The 20,235-nt window shown below is 48.7% G+C and overlaps 1 protein-coding gene across 5 annotated transcripts in view; it reads left to right on the top strand.

Annotated features, from left to right (window-relative positions):
* Window positions 1–20,235, top strand: part of URGCP (upregulator of cell proliferation) — a 28,252-nt gene continuing 8,017 nt past the window's right edge. The window contains exons 1-4 of one of the 5 annotated variants that reach the window (XM_047840797.1): window positions 61–149; window positions 11,362–11,479; window positions 13,707–13,733; window positions 14,043–14,113. Coding sequence is in view for 3 of the 5 variants with exons in the window: in XM_047840772.1 (XP_047696728.1) it covers window positions 11,337–11,479; window positions 13,707–13,733; window positions 14,043–14,113 (241 nt within the window). In the remaining 2 variants the exon portion in view is untranslated. Of the gene's footprint in view, window positions 150–8,259; window positions 11,480–13,706; window positions 13,734–14,042; window positions 14,114–20,235 lie in introns of those variants that run through there. The other 4 variants (XM_047840772.1, XM_047840791.1, XM_047840780.1 and 1 more) reach the window with 4 other exon arrangements.

Raw genomic sequence — 20,235 nt, 5'->3', positions numbered from 1 at the left:
GCCCCCTCCCCGCACCCCTGCGGTCCGGAGCGGCCCCGGGCGGGCGGCCGTGGCCGGCGCGAGGCCCCTCCCCGGCGGAGGCGCTCGGCGCGGAGGAAGCGGAGGCGGCGGCAGCGCCGAGACCTCACCGCGCTGATGGCGTCGCCCGGGTGAGTGAGGCGCTCAGGCCGCGCCGGGGAGGGGTCTGCGGGCCGCGGGATGGGGGCGTCCGGGTGCAGGTGCGGGCGCGGGCCGCCTTCACTGCCCCTGGCCCGCAGCCCCCAGTCCGGACCCCCGCCCGCCGGGCCCCGCGGGCCTCCAGCAGACCTTGGGCGGGCGCGGCCGGGCGGGGGGAGGACGCGGGGGTGCGGGTCGGGGGCGGCCGGGCGGGGGACTGGGAGCAGGGCGGGGGCGCGGCCCGGAATCCGGGAGCCGCTGGGCCCCGAGGGCCCGGAGCCCGGTTGGCCGGCGCCCCCGCCCTGCCCTGCGCAGCTGTTTTCCACTTGCTCTCCGGGAGCGGATGCCGGGCCCTCCCCCCACCCCGCGGGGCGCAGCCCGAGGGTCCCCGAGGGTCCCCGTAGGGGGGGAGGGTCCCTGGGGGTAGGGGAGGCCTCTGCCCGGCCGTCTGGGGCTTCGGGTCGGGACTCGGGTCAGGCCAGGGCCGCGGGCCCCGATAGGGTGGCAGCCCCTGTTCTGACATCACCGCTTTCCACCGCCTGGGTGCTAAAATGTTCTTTCTTGAGGAAAAGATGGTGACACACAGAGTTTGTAATTTTTGAAAAAATTCCTTACTTGTGAAATAAAACCTCAGCAATGAACTGTAATTAGTTTTTGCTTCCATAATATAAGTGGTCATGAAAGCTGGGAATGACAGTTAATCCAATACCTCAGTTCACAGAGGAGGAAAATTAGCCTCAAGGTCATTGCTTTAGTTGGTAAAATTCTTTTTTTGACTACTGTCTACATTCAGAGGGTCTTAGACCTGGTGGCTGTGGTAGCAGCTCCAGTGGGGTAGAGACGGTGGGTGTCAGGCCTCTTACAGGTGGGGCCTGGCTCTGTCCTCAGCCTCCATGGAGCAGGGGGTTTGTGATAACCAAGTGGTGGATCTTTTCCATCTACCTGCAGGCTTTCTAGGTCTGGGGAGCTCTGGTCATAAAGTGCCCAGGACTCTTGAGTTCATAAGTAGAATAAACACTGGCCCATCCCTCAGAAGGCCAGACTGATTCCAGAGGGTTCAAGGTCCCACCATGTTCTGGCCCCTCTTGTTGGGAGCAGGCGAGGCAGGGTGATGTCTGAGCCTGAGGTGCGGCTGCTGTCTGGTCTTCCAAACGTGATGGCCCATTTGGTGTCCCAGCACATTCCTTTTAGACCTGGGTCAGAGGTGGAGTTTATGGTGGCCTGGTAAGCCCTCTCAGAGCCAGCAGGCTCTACCTAAGTGGTGTCCCTGTAGCAGGTGGCATTAGTTTAGATTTGATATTGTACCATAGCGGGTGTCCCCATGAGTCTGCAGTTAGTACTAAACTGTAGTTTTCTGACATGTACTCGTTGCAGAGCTGAGGTCACAAAACTTTAATTTTGCTTTATTTTATTTTGTAGAGAGAACTGTCACTCATTATGGCATATACGCATTTGGGGACAGTCGTACTTCCAGATATAACCCCTGGGTGTCTACTCTGCAGGTTTCACTGGTAGGGCAGAGTCCAGCCAGGAAGACCTGACTTCCTGGGACTTTCTCGCCTGTCTCAGTCAGCTGACCAGCAGACGTCCAGCCTGCTGGACTCGGTACTGTGGAAACTAGTCCAGGGCATCAGGGCAGGGATAGGAAGGGATCTGTGATTTCTCCTGGGCTGTTCATGGAGGCACCTCTGAATCCCATCTTTTCTCCTATGTGAATCTCTGCAAGAGAGCTGGGAGAGAAGGAAGAGACCCTTACTGATGGGCTGGGCATTTTGCAGAAGGAAATGGTGAGAAAGCGGGCATCACAGGGAAGGATACATCTGAGGTGACCCCCAGCCCCATGAGTTTAGAGCTATGCAGAGACCAGGGTGCCTGGCCAGACTGTGGGCCTGGCCTCGTTTGTGGGCTCGCTGCCCACTGCTCACTGAGGGGGAGTCCATGTGACAGCAGCGTGGTGGGGCGGAGCTCCTCACCCTGCTACCGTCAGCTCCATCCTGCTGGCCTTCACTCCTTGCTGCCCCATGGCTAGTCTTCTGTGCTCTGCCTGTGCCTTTGCTGTCAGGACTCCCGGGGGCCGGGGAGTCTGTAGTCCATTTCTGCTAATCCCAATGTGTTCTCTGCCAGATTGTGGCGTTTCTGTGGTGTTTTTTTTTTTTTTTTTTTTTTTTTTAAGTTGATTTTTGAGAGAGAAAGAGAACATGACTGGGGGAGGGGCAGAGAGAGAGGGAGACAGAGATTCCCAAGCAGGCTCCACCCTGTCAGCACAGAGCCCAACACGGGGCTCGATCCCACAAACTGTGAGATCATGACCTGAGCTGTTGTGGAGAATCAGATGCTTAACCGATTGAGCCACCCAGGCGCCCCTATTTCTGTGGTTTTAAATGTTGTCTAAATCAGAAGTTCTTAACCTGGGGTCCATGATTCATTGGTGGGCTTTCAGCGTTCCTGTGCAGTGTCGGGGGTCAGCGAGTATGTTGGTGGGACCAAGGTCTGTAGCCTTTGTTGTCCACAGCCCATCTTGAAGGGGCTCTTACCTCAGGAGCCTTACAGCCACTCATCTACACTCACTTGGAGGGACAGCAAACCTGGATTACATGGGCTAAATATATTTACATTTGATTGTTAATGGCATATAATTTAAAAAACAAAAAAAGTATAAAACAAAATCAAAATCAAATGTAATCCAAATTTCCATAAACTACCACTTTTAAATTTTTGGTGTATTTTTTTTTTAATGCTTATTTATTTTTGACAGAGAGACACAGAGCATGAGCGGGGGAGGGACAGAGAGACAGGGAGACACAGAATCTGAAGCAAGCTCTAGGCTCCAAGCTGTCAGCACAGAGCCCGACGTTGGGCTTGAACTCACAGACTGCGAGATCATGACCTGAGCCAAAGTCGGACGCTTAACTGACTGAGCCACCCAGGCGCCCCAAGAATCTTCTTTTTTTTTTTTTAATTTTTTAAATATTTATTTTTTGAGAGAGAGAGAGACACAGAGTGTGAGTGGGGGAGGGGCAGAAAGAGAGAGAGGGAGACACAGAATCTGAAGCAAGCTCTAGGCTCCGAGCTGTCAGCACAGAGCCCGACGTGGGGCTCGAACTCACAGACTGCGAGATCATGACCTGTACCGACTGAGCCACCCAGGCGTCCCTGGTGTATTTTTAATTAGGCTGTTCTTATCAGAGAGACAGACTTCCAGAGACGCCTGAAGTGTCGTTCCCTGCCCCCCACCCCCTGCCCCTGTGTCTTACCTAGGCAACTATTCTGACATTTTCCTGTGCATTTACACATTATGCTTGTTCTTTGCTCTGTCCCCCCCGCCCCATTTTTTTATTGTGGGAAAATATACATAACACAGTTTGATTTTCAGAGCATGTATTTGTTCTGTTTTTACTTAAATGCTCTCATGCTATTCTGCAGTTTGCTGTCCTCAGCCAACATGTCAGAACCAGGATCAGATCTACCTAAATCTTGACATTTATATCATATCATGTGACATGGTCATGTTACATAGTTAGGGAGGTTTCCAGTTTTCTCTGTAAGATGATGCCACACATCACGTCTCCCCTGGACATGCACATACCTTTTTCTAGAGTAGGTTCAAAGAACTGGGTGTTGTGGTCAGGGGGCCTGAAACTACTGAAGTGTCCTCACAAGGGGTCACACCACCTTCCCTCTCTGCACCTCCCAACACACGACATCAAACTTTAAAAGTTTTGCTTGTCTGATGGAATTACTGAGTTAAGAAGTAGGAAGCTGGGGCGCCTGGGGGACTCAGTCAGTTAAGTGTCCGACTTCAGCTCAGGTCGTGATCTCACAGTTCATGATGTCGAGCCCCACGTTGGCTCAGAGCCTGGAGCCTGCTTCGGATTCCGTGTCTCCCTCTTTCTCTGCCCCTCCCCTGCTCATGCTCTCTCTCTCTCTCTCTCTCTCTCTCTCTCTCTCTGTCTCTCTCTGTCTCTCAAAAATAATAAAATCATTAAAAAAAAGTAAAAAAAAAAAAAAAAAGAACTAGGAAGCTAATGGCATATTCACTCACTGGGTCTTTAAAGATAGAAACTTCCTACCTGACTGCTTGTGTTCCCTCAGAAATAGTCCCAGTGGCTTTGATCCCATTGTTGACATTGGGTTCTAGCCATGTACACCCCGTAAGTGAGATGTAACACAGTGAGGCCTGTCCCCGGACAGAAGAGCAAGAGGTGAGCAAGTCTGCTGGGGTAGGTGCCCCCCCATCATGCACCACACATTTAAAAGTATCTGAGACTTTATTTTAACTGTTTATCATTCCTATCCAGGAAGATCCTCTCCTAACACCATCATTTTGTGGGGAAGGAAAGGATCTGGGGCTTCACCTTCTGGGACGGGTTCAGCTTTCCTGCCAGAGCCTGGCCTGGTCCAGATGGGCTCTTCACACCAGGGGGGAGGAGAGGACCCACAAATGCACTGTGGGGTGGAGACACTGAGGAACTCAGGCAAGGTGTGTGTCTGCTCCAGGAGAAGTCTGTGAGGAGCTCTTTGCCTGCTCAGTGGCTGCTGTCGTTCCTGGGGAAGGGATGCGGTCTTACCATCGGGCTGCAGACTTTGCCACCTCCTCCCCCTGCCCATTCCCCAAGGAGCCACACCAGCCCTCAGGGTGTCCCCCACTGGAGAAGAAGGGAGAGCGACGAGGGGCGTTGTAGGCAAAGCGTCCCTGGCTGTGCAGAGCAGCTCAGCAAAGCTCACCTAGTCGTGGTGGGGGGCCAGCGCTTGATCGGGCGGGATGGCCGTGCTGCTGGCCTCTGTCCAGCTTAGGGAAGGGCATCCTACCCAGGACCACGAGTGTCAGGGGCTTTCCAGTCAGGGAGTGTTCTTTTTTTTTTTTTTTTTTTTTTTTTTAATTTTTTTTTTTATTTTTGGGACAGAGGGAGACAGAACATGAACAGGCGAGGGGCAGAGAGAGAGGGAGACACAGAATCGGAAACAGGCTCCAGGCTCTGAGCCATCAGCCCAGAGCCCGACGCAGGGCTCGAACTCACGGACCGCGAGATCGTGACCTGGCTGAAGTCGGACGCTTAACCGACTGCGCCACCCAGGCGCCCCGGGAGTGTTCTTTTTTAAAAAAAATTTTTAAAGTTTATTTCTTTATTTTGAGAAAGAGCATGAGCAGGGGAGGGATAGAAAGAGAAGCCCAGGCAGGCTCCACACTGGCAGAACCTGACACAGGGCTCTATCCCACGAATTGAGAGATCACAACCTGAGCCAAAATCAAGAGTCGGACGCTTAACCGACTGAGCCACCCAGGCACCCCATTAGCTGCCTTATCTCTCACAACAAGTAATGCACACACGGTACAAATCTCAAAAGGTGTGAAAGGACTTTTGTGGAAATGCAGGCATGGTGCCCAGGTCCCACCCAGGAGGCATCCTTACCCCCCGACTCCAGGGCACAGCCGGGCTCTGGGTCCTCCTTGTTTTGTTTTAAACCTGACATGCATTTTGGAGATGTCCTGTCTCACTTTTCTCTTTGGAGTCTTGGCTTTTTCTTGTGGATTTGTAGCTTTTCGTACATGGAGAAAACCAGCCTTTTGCCATTTGTGTTACAAAGACTTCTCCTATTGTCGTTTGCCTTGTGACTTTATGAAGCCTTCCGGGCTCTGATTTTTAAGTCTTTAATATTTCCTTTGAGTGCACTTTTTGTTTCCTTTTCCAATTTAAATCTTAGGTCCAGTTGATACTTTGGTGAAGGGAGTGGCCAGGGTTTGCCGTTACCTTTTCCAGGTTGTTTTTAGCCCCCAGACACTGTGAGCTCCCAGGGTCAGGGACCAGATTCCCTGTGGGTTTGGGGCCTGCCCCTGGGCCTCCTGCCACCCAGCGGCCTGTCTGCTCATGAGCCGGGCCTGCAGCCTTCATTTCTGGTGGCTGGTCCTGTGTCCTACTCTCCGGCAGGTTTTGTCTCTTTCATTGCTGTTCTTTTTCAGAATTTTCCTGATATTGTACAAATATTTCTCCATAGAATCAGCTTATCTGTTTTTCAGCCTAGATGCACAGACAGGTTAACTCAGGGAGCATTGACTTAGAAAATCACGTTAAGCCTTCCTTTCTCAAATAGGATACACCTCTTCATTTGTTCAAGTCTTTTATGGTCTTTGGGATCTGAAAGTTCTCATACAGATGCTGCCTGTTTGCTGTGTGGATACTTCACCCCTCTCATTGACGTTGTAAATGTACATTTCTAACCTGCTTGTCTACAGGGCGTTGGCCGTGGGTTTTGATTCTTTTATTTGCAAGTAGATCTGGAAAACTGCCGCCCCAGTGAGAGAATTTGGGAAGCTGGGGACGCACAAATAGTTTCTTTACACGGGTCTCTTGAGATGCGGGCAGCTGTCAGTCCGGCTGTCTGCTGCCTGCACTGTCTGTCTCACACGTTCTGCCTCGTCTGCTGAACCCTTCACAGAGACTTTGAGTCCAGCCCTGTGTCAGTGTCTCTGGTGCTGCCACCACCCAGGTATGACCTTTGTCACTGGACAGGCGTGCCACCTACACTCAGCACTTCCCCCCTCCCTCCTCCCTTCTCCCCTGGAATAAAAGTGGATCTTGTCTGTGGCCTGAAGAGCTCAGCCTCACCTGTCCTGCTGCCTCCTTCTGCTCACCCTGCCCTCCCGCTCATCCTGGGCCCCCTGCCCTGCCTGAGCTCTCCTGTGCCCCCCCTCCTCTGGGGCCCCCCTGCCCTGCCTGAGCTCTCCTGTGCCCCCACCCCCCACTCCGGGAGTCCTCACCCCCTTTTACCCACAGCAGCCCCAGCCCAGGCCTCAGGGCATCTTCCAGTGTGCCTTCTACTTAAAAGTTATTACTTGTCCATCTCCCCCAGCTGAGAGCGAGGATGTCTGTGTCCTTCACAGAATGATCCGAAACTCCTAGGGAAGTCCCTGGCAGGGACTAAATGTGAGGGTAAGTCCAGGAGAACATTGTCTTATATGAACTTGTTTCCCACATGTAAACCTCCCCAGACCCTCACAGCACCCTGATGAGCTGTGTGGGGCGGGGACGGCCAGCCTTGGCTCAGAGGTCAGCCCGTGTGTCTTGTGGGGTGTGACACGGCTCCTGTGTGAGCTCTCGGAGGACTCAGAGTCACTTCCTCTCGCTCAGTGAACCCAGGACACAGCCTCGTTGCACGCAGCCCCGTTCCTGCTCCACTTGGGGGTGCGATGATTATGGCCCCGGGAGGGGGGCTGCTGAGGGGGTGTGCTGTGATATCCCACATCCGCTTGTGTCCCCGCCCCCAGGCGCTGCCACAGACCCAGGTCCTCTGTTTTCTCAGCCAGTCATGCTCCTGCACATGATGAGAGTTGAACACTTCAATGTGGGTGGTCCCTGTGGAGCTGGGATGGCCTCTCCTGTGGCTTGCATGTTGTTAGAGGTTGAATCGTGTCACCTCCAAAACGTGTGTTGAGGTCTAACCCCTCATAGCTGTGAATGTGACCATTTTTTGGAAATAGGCTCCTGGCAGCTGTGATTAGTTAAAATGAGGTCATGCTGGGCTCGGTGGACCGTCCTCCAATGACTGGTGTCCTTGCAAGTAGAAGAGAAGGGACGCACTGGGGAGAATGCCGCATCCAGCCGTCAGGAGCCACAGTCGTGCTCTATGAACTCTGTTGGGGATGCTGTCACAAGGGCCACAAAGAAGAGAGAAGCGTATTCCGCCACCATTCCGGACACCAGGAGTCTGGGATGAGGGTGTGGGCCCGGTTGGTGCTTCCCTGTTCCCTGGCTTTTGGTGGCTGCTGGTGATCTGTGGATTGTAGACACAGCACTGCGGTCTCTGCCTCCCCTGCCCACGTTTTGCTCGCTGTGGACCAACCACACTTTCCTAATAAGAGGACCCACCCTACCCAGTATGATCTGGTCTTAATTTAACTAATTATATCTGCAAAGACCCTATTTCTAAATAATACCACATTCAGTACTGGGGTTAGGGCTTGAACATACCTTTTTGGGGGACACATTTCTTTTTTTATTAAAAAAATTTTTTTAACGTTTATTTATTATTGAGAGACAGACACAGAGCATGAGCAGGGGAGGGGCAGAGAGAGAGGGAGACATAGAATCCAAAGCAGGCTCCAGGCTCCAAGTTGTCAGCACAGAGCCCGACATGGGGCTCGAACTCACCAACCATGAGATCATGGCCTGAGCCGAAGCCGGTCGCTTAACCAACTGAGCCACCCAGGTGCCCCTTGGGGGGGACACATTTCAACCCTAAACACACACCAGTTTGGTTTATAAAGGTTTATTACTAATTTAGTGAGGCTTCCAGGCAGAACAACTGGCTTCGAAGTTTATTTTGTTTCGGGGGTGGTAATGGGAGGAGGGCCCCCCACCCCTCCTCCAGGGCAGAGGAAGAAGTCCCTAGGCTTACTTGTCAGCTGGCCCAGGTGTGGGGCAGGAGGGCGACTGGCGGGTCTTATAAGTTGTCAGCATAAAACAGCAAAAATTGAGCAGATTCTTTATTATCCAAAGCAATTGATAGTAGGCTGCTGGCTGCATTACAGTAAGCAAATGCACCTGTATTTCTCTCATATCCTGCTTGGGATGGTTTTCTGTGCCATCTTGCTTTATTGTCACAACCTGGTGAAGGAGTGGGGTTTGTTGCTAGGAATTAGCCCTGCTCACCAGGTTTGGACCATTTATTCTGGGCATTGAAGACCGCTGCCCAAGAAGTGTGCAGCTCTGACGGGGTGCACTGGTCTCCGTTGTCAGAGGTGGGTCAGCGTGCATGAACACCCTGGTCTCCAGAATCAGACTCTCCAGATGTAGAAAACCTCTGCAGGTAAATCTTCTGGGCAGTTGGAAAAAGAAGAAGGACAAGGAAAGTATGGCGTGCCCCATCACCTAGGAGACACGGCCAGGGAGTTGTCAGGGCCCTCATTTTTCCTGCTGGACTCAAAGGAAGCCGTCGAAGGGTGTAGACCACAGTGTCTGCTCACTGACTTAGCAAGGAAGTACCGCTAGATGCACTGGGCCCTCAGGGCGGTGGTCATCACCCCTTGTCCCTGTGGGGAGACGCCCCAGGTCTGGTCAGCATGGAGGCCAGGAGCCCACGCCCACCATGGGCCTCTGCACAGGACCTGAGCTGGCTTCCATGTTTGGCTTTGCACTCTGGCCCGTAATGGGGAGGTGACCCCAGCCTCACAGAACGTCGTCCTCTGGAAGCCGGAGCTAGAATGAGCTTGTAGCAGTGGAATCAGACTAATGGGGGGGAGGGGATTGGTTCATCTGTTGAGTAATTTTCAAAAGAGCAAAGGCATTTTCTTGGTACTCTTCCATATTTTATATTCCCCCTATTTTGGGAAGCAGAAAAAGATAGTGATGATGTTAGTAATTACCCACACCTGCTCTGCAGAAAGCCTCCTGGGCTGCATGTGCCTGAGGCCGGGCCGGGTACTCAGGGTTTTTGTAATTATTAGTTGTAGTTTTAAGTTACCTAAAATCTACCTGAGTCTTAAAAGTGATGAGCCCCGGGGGAGCCAGAGGACTGAGGTTTGGGTCCAGCCGTGTTTGCTGGTGTGGGGGCGGTGGGCAGGCCTCTGTGCTGTTTCCACCTCGCAGGACGTTTTGGGTATGGCGTTGCTGTGCTCATGGTGCCGGAAGCAACAGACTTGTGTCGCATGGTCCTGGAGGCTGGGTGCCCTGACTGCAGTGTGGTCATGGTTGGTTTCTCCTGAGGCCTCTCTCCCTGGCTTGTGGACGGCCACCTTCTCGCCGTGGCCTCATGTGGCCTTTTCTGTGAAGCTGTAGACAGAGAGCCAGCTCTCCACAAGCCCCAGGCTTAGGACCTCGTTTAACTGCAATTGCCACCAAAACGGAATTCTTGATCTAACTGTAATGTTGTGGGGGGGGGGGGGGGGGCGGGGTTCTGTCCACACCAGCAAACAATTCTGAGACACCTGCAGGGTGTCTGAAATTGAGCTCATCGCTGACCCTGTCTGGCTGGAGACAGCGAGCGTCTCCCACAGGTTCAGGGTCTTGTCATGCAAGACCACCCCTCCCTCCAACCCCCACCCCCAGCCCCACTTCCACGCTGCAGGCCCGGGCCGCTGCCGTGCTTGTGACATGGGCTACAGCTTGGGGCTCCCATGAACACCTCCTGCCTAGGATGCCAGCAGTGAGAATCCAGGCTGCCTCCTATGCTTCTGGCTGACTAGGGGTGAGTCCGGTTCCCATGACCCTTCTTTGGGGTCAGTTAATTGCTGCAGTGACTCACAGAACTCAGGGAAACGTGTTACTTACTAGATTACCCATTTGTTACAAAAGGAGTGATTCGGGAATAGCCAGAAGAGGATCTGCACCAGCCAGGTGTGTGGGGAGGGGCACGGAGTCTCCCTGCCCTCTCAGATCTCGTGCTCACCAACCTGGAGGCCCTCACAACCCCATCCTGTCGGGGTTTTCTGGAGGCTTCATTACACAGGCATGAGTGATGAACTCATTGACCACTGGTGATTGATCCAACCTCCAGTCCCTCCTGTCCACGAACTTAAAGTTGCAATCCTGTAACCACGTGGTTAGGTCCCCAGGCCACCTGCCCCCATCCTCAGGTGCTTTCCCAAACTCACTCGTTAACATTATAAGAGGCACCTTTACACCTCACAAAGAAAATCCCAAGGGTTTTTAGGAGCTGTGTGCCAGGAATGGAGAAGAACCAAATAAATTCTTTTAAATCACAGTATCACACTCTGCACAGACCTCGTCTCCAAATGTAGTCGCACGGGGGTGACAGCTTCAACAAAGGACTTTGAACACAATTGAGACTGTGAAAGCGTTGAAAGTAGATCGAAAGGTAAAAAGTGCCAGGCGGAGCCAAGCTTCTGATCCTCTGCCAGGCTGGGCCCTGTGTTCCGTTCACAATACAGATGTGCAGTTTGTGGACAGGAATACAGGACAGAATCCCTGTGATAATATCACTTTTGTTGCCTGCTTTCTTGTGTTGGAAGGAAAGGGTTGAGGTTCAGCTCTTGTCCCAGGAGCCCGTGTGTGGGTGGGAGGAGCCCCCGACTGTAAACACCTGTCCTTTGGTCCTCCCCTCTCCCAGCCTGGACCTCAGGCGCGTGTGTGCGGCCAGGCCATGCCTGCTTCTACTCTGGGAGCCAGTTTATACCCGTCCTGTTGTCTATTTTTAAGGTTACTTTTTTTCTTACTACAAAAGCAATGAAAACTCTCATTTTTTTATCAGCATCGGGGGCGGAGCTTAGCAGTCTGTGCTGTACAGTTGTGTTTCCAGGACTCTCCTCACAGCAGGCAGAGGATGAGACGCCCAGAGACCCGGCGTGGAGTCTCCTTCCGGACTGCGGGTGTGACTTGTTTGCTGGGGAATTAGTGGGGGCTGGATGGTCTGAGGGTCCCTTACATGGAGTTGAGTGTCCCCATGCTCCTGGAAGACACAGCAGTCTGGTCTCTCTGGGGCACCTGCACATCTTATTCTGGCCCAGACCCCTCTCATTGCATCATTTTTAAGTTCTTTTGGTTTTACTAATACATGCTTCTTTCACTTAAAGAATGTAAATAGAACAAAATAAACTTTGACATTTTTTATTAAAATAACTTGTACCTAGAGATAAATGATAAAAGTGAAAGGCCCTTTATCCAGAGTTTGCTGTTTTTAATATTTTAGCTCACTTACCATTTTCATTTCTCATGCTCCGGCTCTCGTTGCATGTGTGTTTATGTACACACATGAGTACACTCATGCGTAATCTTTCTTACGCACTAGAGAGTCAGCTACATGCAGCATCCTGTTTTCTCACCAGATCCTTCGGGGTTTCCTGAGAGCAGAGATACTCTCTTACAGCTGTGGTTCAGTCATCAACATCCATGCTTTCAACACACATAGTGCCCACATTTCAATTCTGTCAGTTGACCCCAAAGTCTCTCCCTCCGGTTCAGGATCTAGTGTGGGGTCAGGTCCTGCATTTTGTTTTCACATCTCTCCAGCACCCTGAATCTGGAACGTTTCCTCCACCTTTGTTTTGTCCTTTGTGACTTTGGGATAACATAGTCCTCCCCTCCAGGTGACTTTCTGTTTTGGATTTGCCCCCACAATTAGACCAGGACTTTTCATTCTTAGCCGGAACACTGCCCGGTGACGTGTTCTTTCTCAGGGTGCGATGGCTGGGGCACACAGTGGCCATCTGTCATGTTGTCACTGATTTGATCACCCAGTCAGGTATTGCCCAAGTGTGCATCGTTGTAATTACTAGGTTTTTTTTTTCTCCCTGACCCCTAAGAAGCAGTCTGTGGGGAGACATTTTGAGAGAAACAGAGAGAGAGAGAGAGCGTGCACACGAGAGAGAAATAGCACGTGTGCATTCGAGGGAGGGGCAGAGAGCAAGGGAGAGAGAGAATCCCAAGCAGGCTCTGAGCTGTCAGCCCAGAGCCCAAAATGGGTCTCAAACTCACAAACCCTGAGATCATGACCTGAGCCGAAGTTGGACACTCACCGACTGAGCCCCCCAGGTGCCCCTGGCCTGAACCAGTCTTCATTGAGATTGAGATGGTCGCAGAATGATACTACTCCAGCTGCAGCACTTGACTCATCGGATAGTTGTGAGCAAGAGCCCTCCTCCCTCCCCCAGTTTGTTTATATATACCTACACGGACTCATTCAGTCCTGCTTTTCAATGGTTTTTCATTAGTTACTGTATTTATTATGCTCACACTCAGATTGTCCCAGACTTGGCCATAGGAGCCTCTTCAAGCTGGCACCTATGTTCTGTGACCTACCCTAGCATTTTTTTGAGCACTTCCTTGTTTTCTGAAGATGCTCAGACTTCTCTTGCTCTTTCCCGGCCATCCCTCCAAGGAGACCTGTTGTCTCTTAGTGTGGAATGGCACAGAAGGGGGTTGGTGCGCTCACTGTCTCCATAGAGTATCTTTGGCCCTTTTGGTGGACGGAGCTAAGAGAGAGAATGCGTACAGATGCAAACGCGTACCCACACGCTCACATGTAGAAATCGTGCCGTCGCGCTGGCCTCACTGGTTCCTGTGCGCCCCTGGGAGTTCTTGTTCTAGCTTCTTCTTTCCATATTTGTGTGTCCCTTCTTCACCAGTGGAACCCCTGGCTCCTGACAAAATTGGCACATTTACTCAATTTTATAATATATTTAAAATAGTTCATTCTTAAACGGACTGCACTTACCAAACCTACTTAAAAGAATTCAGGACCACCCCTGCCTGCCCACACTGTTACTCTTGATGAATATCCTTCTAGATCTCCTTATGTACACCTGTAGGGAAATACACAAATACAATTTTATTGAAACGTCATACTACACATATTGTTCTGTAACTTGACTTTTCCTCCTGCTAATGAATATATCATTCATGTCATTCTGTAACATCATCCAACGTCTCTGTGTCCACAAGGTGTGATCCATACAGTATTTTCTAATGAGTACAGAATAAGACTGTACCATACTTCTCTGTAATCGGACTTTGATTTTAAAAGGCATCCAGTTTTTCACTATTATATGTAAAGCTGACATCAACATCTTTGTAACTAAATCTTAATTATTTCCTTAGGCTAGAAGTGGAATTACTGGTCAAAGGGTATGTATATTTTTCTGTCTTTTTGAATGACGATGTGTGCTCTGGCCTGCGGTTGCAGAGAGGGCTGGTTTTTCTCGACCAGGGCTTCTCTGTGGTGGCTGCACGTTGGAATCACTGAGGGAGCTCTTTGAAACAGTGCTGCCCGGGCCCAGCCCCCAGGTCTGGTTTCCACGAGCTGGGGCGCGGCCAGGATTTGTAGTTTTCAAGTCCCCCCAAGAGGTTCTGACGTGCAGCCAACTTGACAGGTAGAATCAAGTTGTGGTATTACTTCATTATTTTCATTACAGTTTTCCTTTGGAATTGTTTCAGACGCTCAGATTTGGGAGAAGTAGCCCCAGGAATAAAAGCATCTGAGAGACGGACTGCGGTGGCCATTGCAGGTAACGGGGGCCGGCACCCGCTTGGAAGCTGGTTCTGGCGGCATCCTGGGCAGGGGCTCACAGGCCTCAGAAATAAATAAGCCTAAGGCTTTTGTTTTTCCTTTTATGAAACGATTCCATTCAAGGGCCTTTTAACTTCATATATTCAAAGTAGGGTTCAGTTTCCAACAGGTGATTATCCCACAGTTTTCTGGGAACGTATTGTCCAATTCAAGCATGTTGTTCCTGCCACCCTGAATCTTGGCTTTGGGGGACTGTCTACTTTGTGACCTGGGCACTTCTGAGCGTTGTGTTGGGACAACAGGGATAAAGCAGAACTGTCCCAAGCAGACCGATCCGTGGTCTTCCTGGCTGTGGTTCACACGGGCTGGGTCTCTTCCTCAGTGCGTTTGGGGGCTGGGGCTGGGACTGCCTCTTGTGACTTCAGCTTTGAGGTATGGTGGCCACACATCAGACACCTTTTCTCTTAGAAATCCATGTTGGATCTATTGCTAATTCAGTGCTTCTCGAAATAAATATGTCCTATTGGATATCAGAGTGGTATGCAAAGATAACCCCACAAAAATATGTAAAGAAGTCTGGATTAATCAAATTCTGTTTTATTTTATTCATCCAAACAAATATTTGTTGACCACTAACCGTGTGTGGGCACTGGAGTAGGCACTGTGAATATAGTAAATAGTAGTGAATGCAGTGGCCCACGTCCCATGGAGCTTCTGTTCTAGAAGGTAGGCACTGGGGGAAGTAAAGGCCAGGTCAAGCCTCACAGCAAAGTTGGGATCAAGTAGAAATTGGCCAAAGTCTTACACCTTCTCAAGATCTAGAATGTGCTGTTCGGTACCGTAGCCATTAGGCACACAACGTCTACCTTGGTCACACCAGGTATATTTCAGGTGCTTGTTGGACATGCAGACTTAGAACATTTCCTTGACCACAGGGATTTCTGTCAGAACGAGAGTTGCTCTAGAGAGACTGGGAGGCAGCATGGGGTGATTGGGAGAGGGAATCCCCCCACTGGATGCCTGTTGTGAGCCAGGTGGTTAGTCACTATTGGTCCTTTGTTTCATTGAGGAAACCAATGCTCAGAGACACTCTGCTACCTTCCTACGTCCCATCTTTATTATCTCTCCAATGAATAAGCCTCTAGTAATTATTTTAAGAAATTTTCTTCTTGAGGTATGTGATTTCCTCTTCAGCCTGTTTCATTAATAAGACTTAAAAGCAAACTCTTCAACCTATAGGATTAAGAGGGAAGTTGTATTGAAGTGTGATGTACACCTGAAGAAGTGCCCACATTCCCAGTGTGTAACTGGAGAAATTTTCACAAACATGAACAGACCTATCTTAAGCAGCATCCAGACAAAGAAGCCAAACACGTCAGTTTCCCAGTAGTCCCCTCCCACCCTGCCTCTTCCAGGGATACTCACACTCCCGATTTTTAAAAGCATGGATTCGTTTTATATATAATCCTCTTACAGAGTTTATTTACCTCATTTCCATCTGAGGGTGTTAATTACTTCATAGCTCATTCCTTATTTTTTAAATTTATTTTTGTAAAAAATGTTTATTTATTTTAAGAGAGAGAAAGAGAAAAGGGGAGGGGCAGAGAGAGAGGGAGAGAGAGAATCCCAAGCAGGCTCCGTCCTGTCAGCACAGAGCCCAATATGGGGCGCGAACTCACAAACTGTACGATCATGACTCGAGCCGAAATCAAGAGTCAGATGCTCAACCGACTGAGTCACCCAGGTGCCCCTTTAGTTCATTCTTTAAAAGAAATTTAAGAAAACTCTTTAAACTCTTCTCATTCTGGGAAGGTGGCAGAATAGGAAACGCCAGGAATCTGTCTCCCAACCTGCGCAGCACTTGTACTGGTGGATCTGGCCACTAACTGCTTTGTAACTCTGGAGTCAGGTGGAGATTTGCCACTTCCAGGGGGAGGCTTGGGTAGTAAATCTGTAGTTAGTTTGGTAAAAGCTACGTCTCTCAGCACAGTAGCAGCTCCCTGCCTCCCATTCCTAGACAGATGCAGGCTGCTGTGCACACAGTCCTGCAGCAGCTTGCACATGGCTGGCGGGAACCAGCTGGAGTGGGCAGAAAGAACCCTGCCCAAATACCGGGGATCTCCGCTCTGCTGCTTACTGCTTCTGATCACAGAGGTGCAGACACAGGGTGGCCGTTGGTGTTGCTGCCCCTTCCTTATTGTTGCAAGCCCCTCCTCCTCCAGCTGAAGTGACTTCCAGGGGATTTCAAGACCAGCACCCTTCCTCCCATTAATTTTTTGCCCTTTCCCCTTCTGGGAGCCAGACATTAGACACTAGAACATTCAAAAGCAATTGCATATGTGGGGAAATTAGATAGTGGGTGGGCATTCCCAAAGAAGATTTCAGAAAACACCTCAGAGGGCCTAAATTTCACACCTCAGTTTGCTCCTGAGCACAGAGCTCACCTACACAACCCAACAAATAATAACAAAGAGCAGCAAACCCTGGGGAAGGTGGGGGTATCTGATTTCCAGAGTTACCACATTATTAGATTCAAATGTCCAGTGTTCAATAAAGCAATCACAAGGCACACAAATAAACAGGGAAATATGACCCATTCAAAGAAAAACAAATTGAACAAAAGCGGGCACTGAAAAGATTGAGGGCAGATGTATTAGGCGAAGACTTTAAGACAATGATCCTAAAGATGCTCAGAAATCTGAAGGAAAATGTGGAGAAAGTCAAGAACATGATATGTGAACTAAACAGTAATATCAATAAAGAGCTAGAATAAGAAACCAAAGGAAATTCTGGAGCTGAAAATAACAGTAACCAGAATGAAAACTTCACTTGTGGAATTCAGAGGCAGATGGAAGCAGATGGAAGAAAGAATCCGTGAACTTAAAGATAGGACAATGGAACTTATGGAAGCTGAGGACCAGAGACAGAAAGATTGAAGAAAAGCATACAGAACCTAAGATGTCCATAGGACACCATCAGTAGGTACTCATTGTGGGCCTCCCAGAAGGAGGGGGGGGAGAGAGAGAGGGGCAGAGAGAATATTTGAAGAAATAATGGCTGAGAACTTCCTAAAAAGACATGCATATAAAATCCAAGAAACTCAACAAAGTCCAGGTAAGATGAATTTTAAGAGACCCACACCGAGACACCTTACAATTAAACTTCAACAAGAGAAGGAGTGAGTCTTGAAGGCAGCAGCAGAGAGGCAGATCATCACATACACAGGATCCTCCAAGATCATCTCTAGATTTCTCATCAGAAACTTTGGAAACCAGAAGACAGTGGGAATATATATTTAAAGTGCTAAAAAAATAAAAATAAAGTGCTAAGCAAACAAAAAAAACTATGAGCTAAGAATCCTATACCCAGCAAATCTGTCCTTCAAAAGTGAAGGAGAGGGATGCCTGGGTGGCTCATTCAGTTAAGCTTCTAACTCTTGATCTCAGCTCAGGTCTTAATCTCAAGGTCATGAGTTCAAGCCCCATATGGGGCTCCGTGCTGGGCATGAAGCCTACTTTTAAAAAAAGTGAAGGAGAAACAGATATTCCCAGGTAAAGAGAAGCTGAGGGAGTTGGTGACCTTACACCTGCCCTACAGGAAATGCACCAGGGAATTTTACAGGTGAAAAGAAAGGACACTAAACAGTGACTGTATTACTGATGTATTGAGATGTAAAGATCTAAATAAAGGTAAATACATGGGCAATTATAATAGCTAATGTAACAATTCTAACAATGGTTTGTAGCTTACTTCTTGTTTTCTATATAAGACTAATACATTTTAAAGAAAAAAAATGTAATAGTAATATTACTGTCACTTTGGTTTTTAACTCCAAATCTTATTTCCTGCATAACTTATGAGACTAATGCATTTGAAAGAATTAGTAGTTTATGTTCTGGGACACTCAGTGTATAAAGATGTGCTTTTGTCATATCAACAACCAAAAGAGGTGGGGGTAGAATGTAAAGGGGCAAAGTTTTTGGACGTATATAGGTCATATAGAAAACAAAGAGAAAAATGACAGAAGTAAGTGCCTCCTTGTCAGTGGTTACTTTAAGTATAAAGGCATTAAACTCTTCAATGAAAAGACAGAGATTGGCCCAACTATATGCTGTCTACAGGAGACTCACTTGAGATCCAAAGATAAAAAGAAGTTGAAAGTGACAGGATGAAGAAAGGTATTCCGTGCAGATAATAACCAGTGGATAGTAGGAGTGGCTATACTAATATCAGACAAAATAGATTCCACATAAAAAAGGTTGCAAGAGACAAACAAGGGCATTGTTTGTTAATAGAAGACTCAATACAGCAAGAAGATACAATAATTATAAACATGTACACACCTAATGACAGCCCATCAAAATATTTGAAACAAGAACTGATAGAATAGAAAGGAGAAATAGCTCTACAGTATGAGCTGGGAACATTAATACCCCACTCACAATAATAGATAGAACAACCAGACAGAAGACAAGAAAAGAAATAGAGGATTTAAAGAGCACAGTAAACTGTCCACATCTAACAAACATAGAGAACACTTAACCCAGCAACATGACACACACGTTCTTCTAAAGTGTACATCCACAAGTCAAGTCTACAGAGATTTTACAAGATAGATATTGTAAAGTGAGCACGATGGGATGTAGTTATAAATCAAACCTAAAACTGAATAATTGTAAAAATTGTGGACACTAAACACACTTTCAACCAGGGTTTCAAGGTAGAAATCTCAAGAAAGTTAGAAAATACTTAGAGACAAATGAAAGCAAAAACACAAAACACCCAAACATGTAGGATGCAGCAAAAACAGTGTTAAGAGGGAAAATTTAGAGCTATAAGAACTTACATTAAAAATAAGAAATGTGTGGGGCTCCTGGGTGGCTCAGTCGGTTAAGTGTCCAACTCTTGGTTTCAGCTCAGGTCTTGATCTCATGGCTCATGAGTTTGAGCCTTGTGTCGAGCTCTGTGCTGACAGTGCAGAGCGTGCTTGGGATTCTGTCTCCCTCTGTCTGCCCCTCCGCCACTCACTCTGTCTCTGTCTCTCTCAAAATAAATAAACTTAAAAAAAAACATCTGGGGCGCCTGGGTGGTTCAGTCAGTTAAGTGTCTGACTTTGGCTCAGGTCATGATCTCGTGGTTCGAGGGTTTGAGCCCTGTGTCGGGCTCTGTGCTAACAGCTTGGAGCCTGTAGCCTGCTTCAGATTCTGTGTCTTCCTCTCTCTCTGCCCCTCCCCAACTCATGCACACTTGCTCGCTCAAAAAATAAACATTAAAAAAATTTAAAGAAATAAACATCTCAAATCAACAACATAATTTTACAACTTAAGGAACCAGAAAAAGAAGAACAAGTGAAACCCTCAGCCAGCAGGAGAAAGAAAATACTAAAGATTGGAGCAGGGATCAGTAAAACAGAGATTAGAAAAATGGTGCAGAAAATCAATGAAACCAGAAATGAATTCTTGGATAAGAGCAACAACACTGACAAACTTTTAGCTACACTGACTAAGAAAAAAGGAGAAAATACTCCTATCACTAAAATCAGAAATGGATGTGGGAGTGTGAATGGTGTGGCTGCTGGGGAAAACTGGGTGGAGCTTCCGCAAAAAATTAAATATAGAAATGCCATATGGCCTAGCAGTTCCATTTCTGGGCGGGGCCCAAAGAATTGAAAGCAAGGTCTGCAGGAGATCTTTATGCACCTATATCAATAGCGTCATCACGACAGCTAAAACATGAAGGTGACCCAAGTGTCCATCACCTCCTGGAGAGATTTCCCAAATGTGGTCCATCTGCACAATGGAATGTGATTCAGCCTTAAAAAGGAAGAAAATCCCACCATATGCTTTAGCATGGATGGACCATGAGGACATCATGCCAAATGAAATAAGCCAGTCACAAAAAGACAAACGCTGTGTGATTCTGTGTATGTGAGGCACTCAGAGTCGCAGAGACCAGAACTGGTTTACAGGGACTGGGTCGGGGAGAATGGGAGTTACTGTCTAGTAGGATTAGGACTCTGTATTCACAATGCGGGTGGTAGATGGCTGCACAACAGTGAATGAACTGATTCAACACCACTCAGCTGTACACCCACAAATGTGCAAGGTAGTAAATTTTCTG

Source organism: Prionailurus viverrinus, chromosome A2 (genome assembly GCF_022837055.1).
Source record: "Prionailurus viverrinus isolate Anna chromosome A2, UM_Priviv_1.0, whole genome shotgun sequence".
Classification (NCBI taxonomy): domain Eukaryota; kingdom Metazoa; phylum Chordata; class Mammalia; order Carnivora; family Felidae; genus Prionailurus; species Prionailurus viverrinus.
Note: the sequence above shows the minus strand (reverse complement) of the source record. Positions and strands in the feature narration are given on the sequence as shown.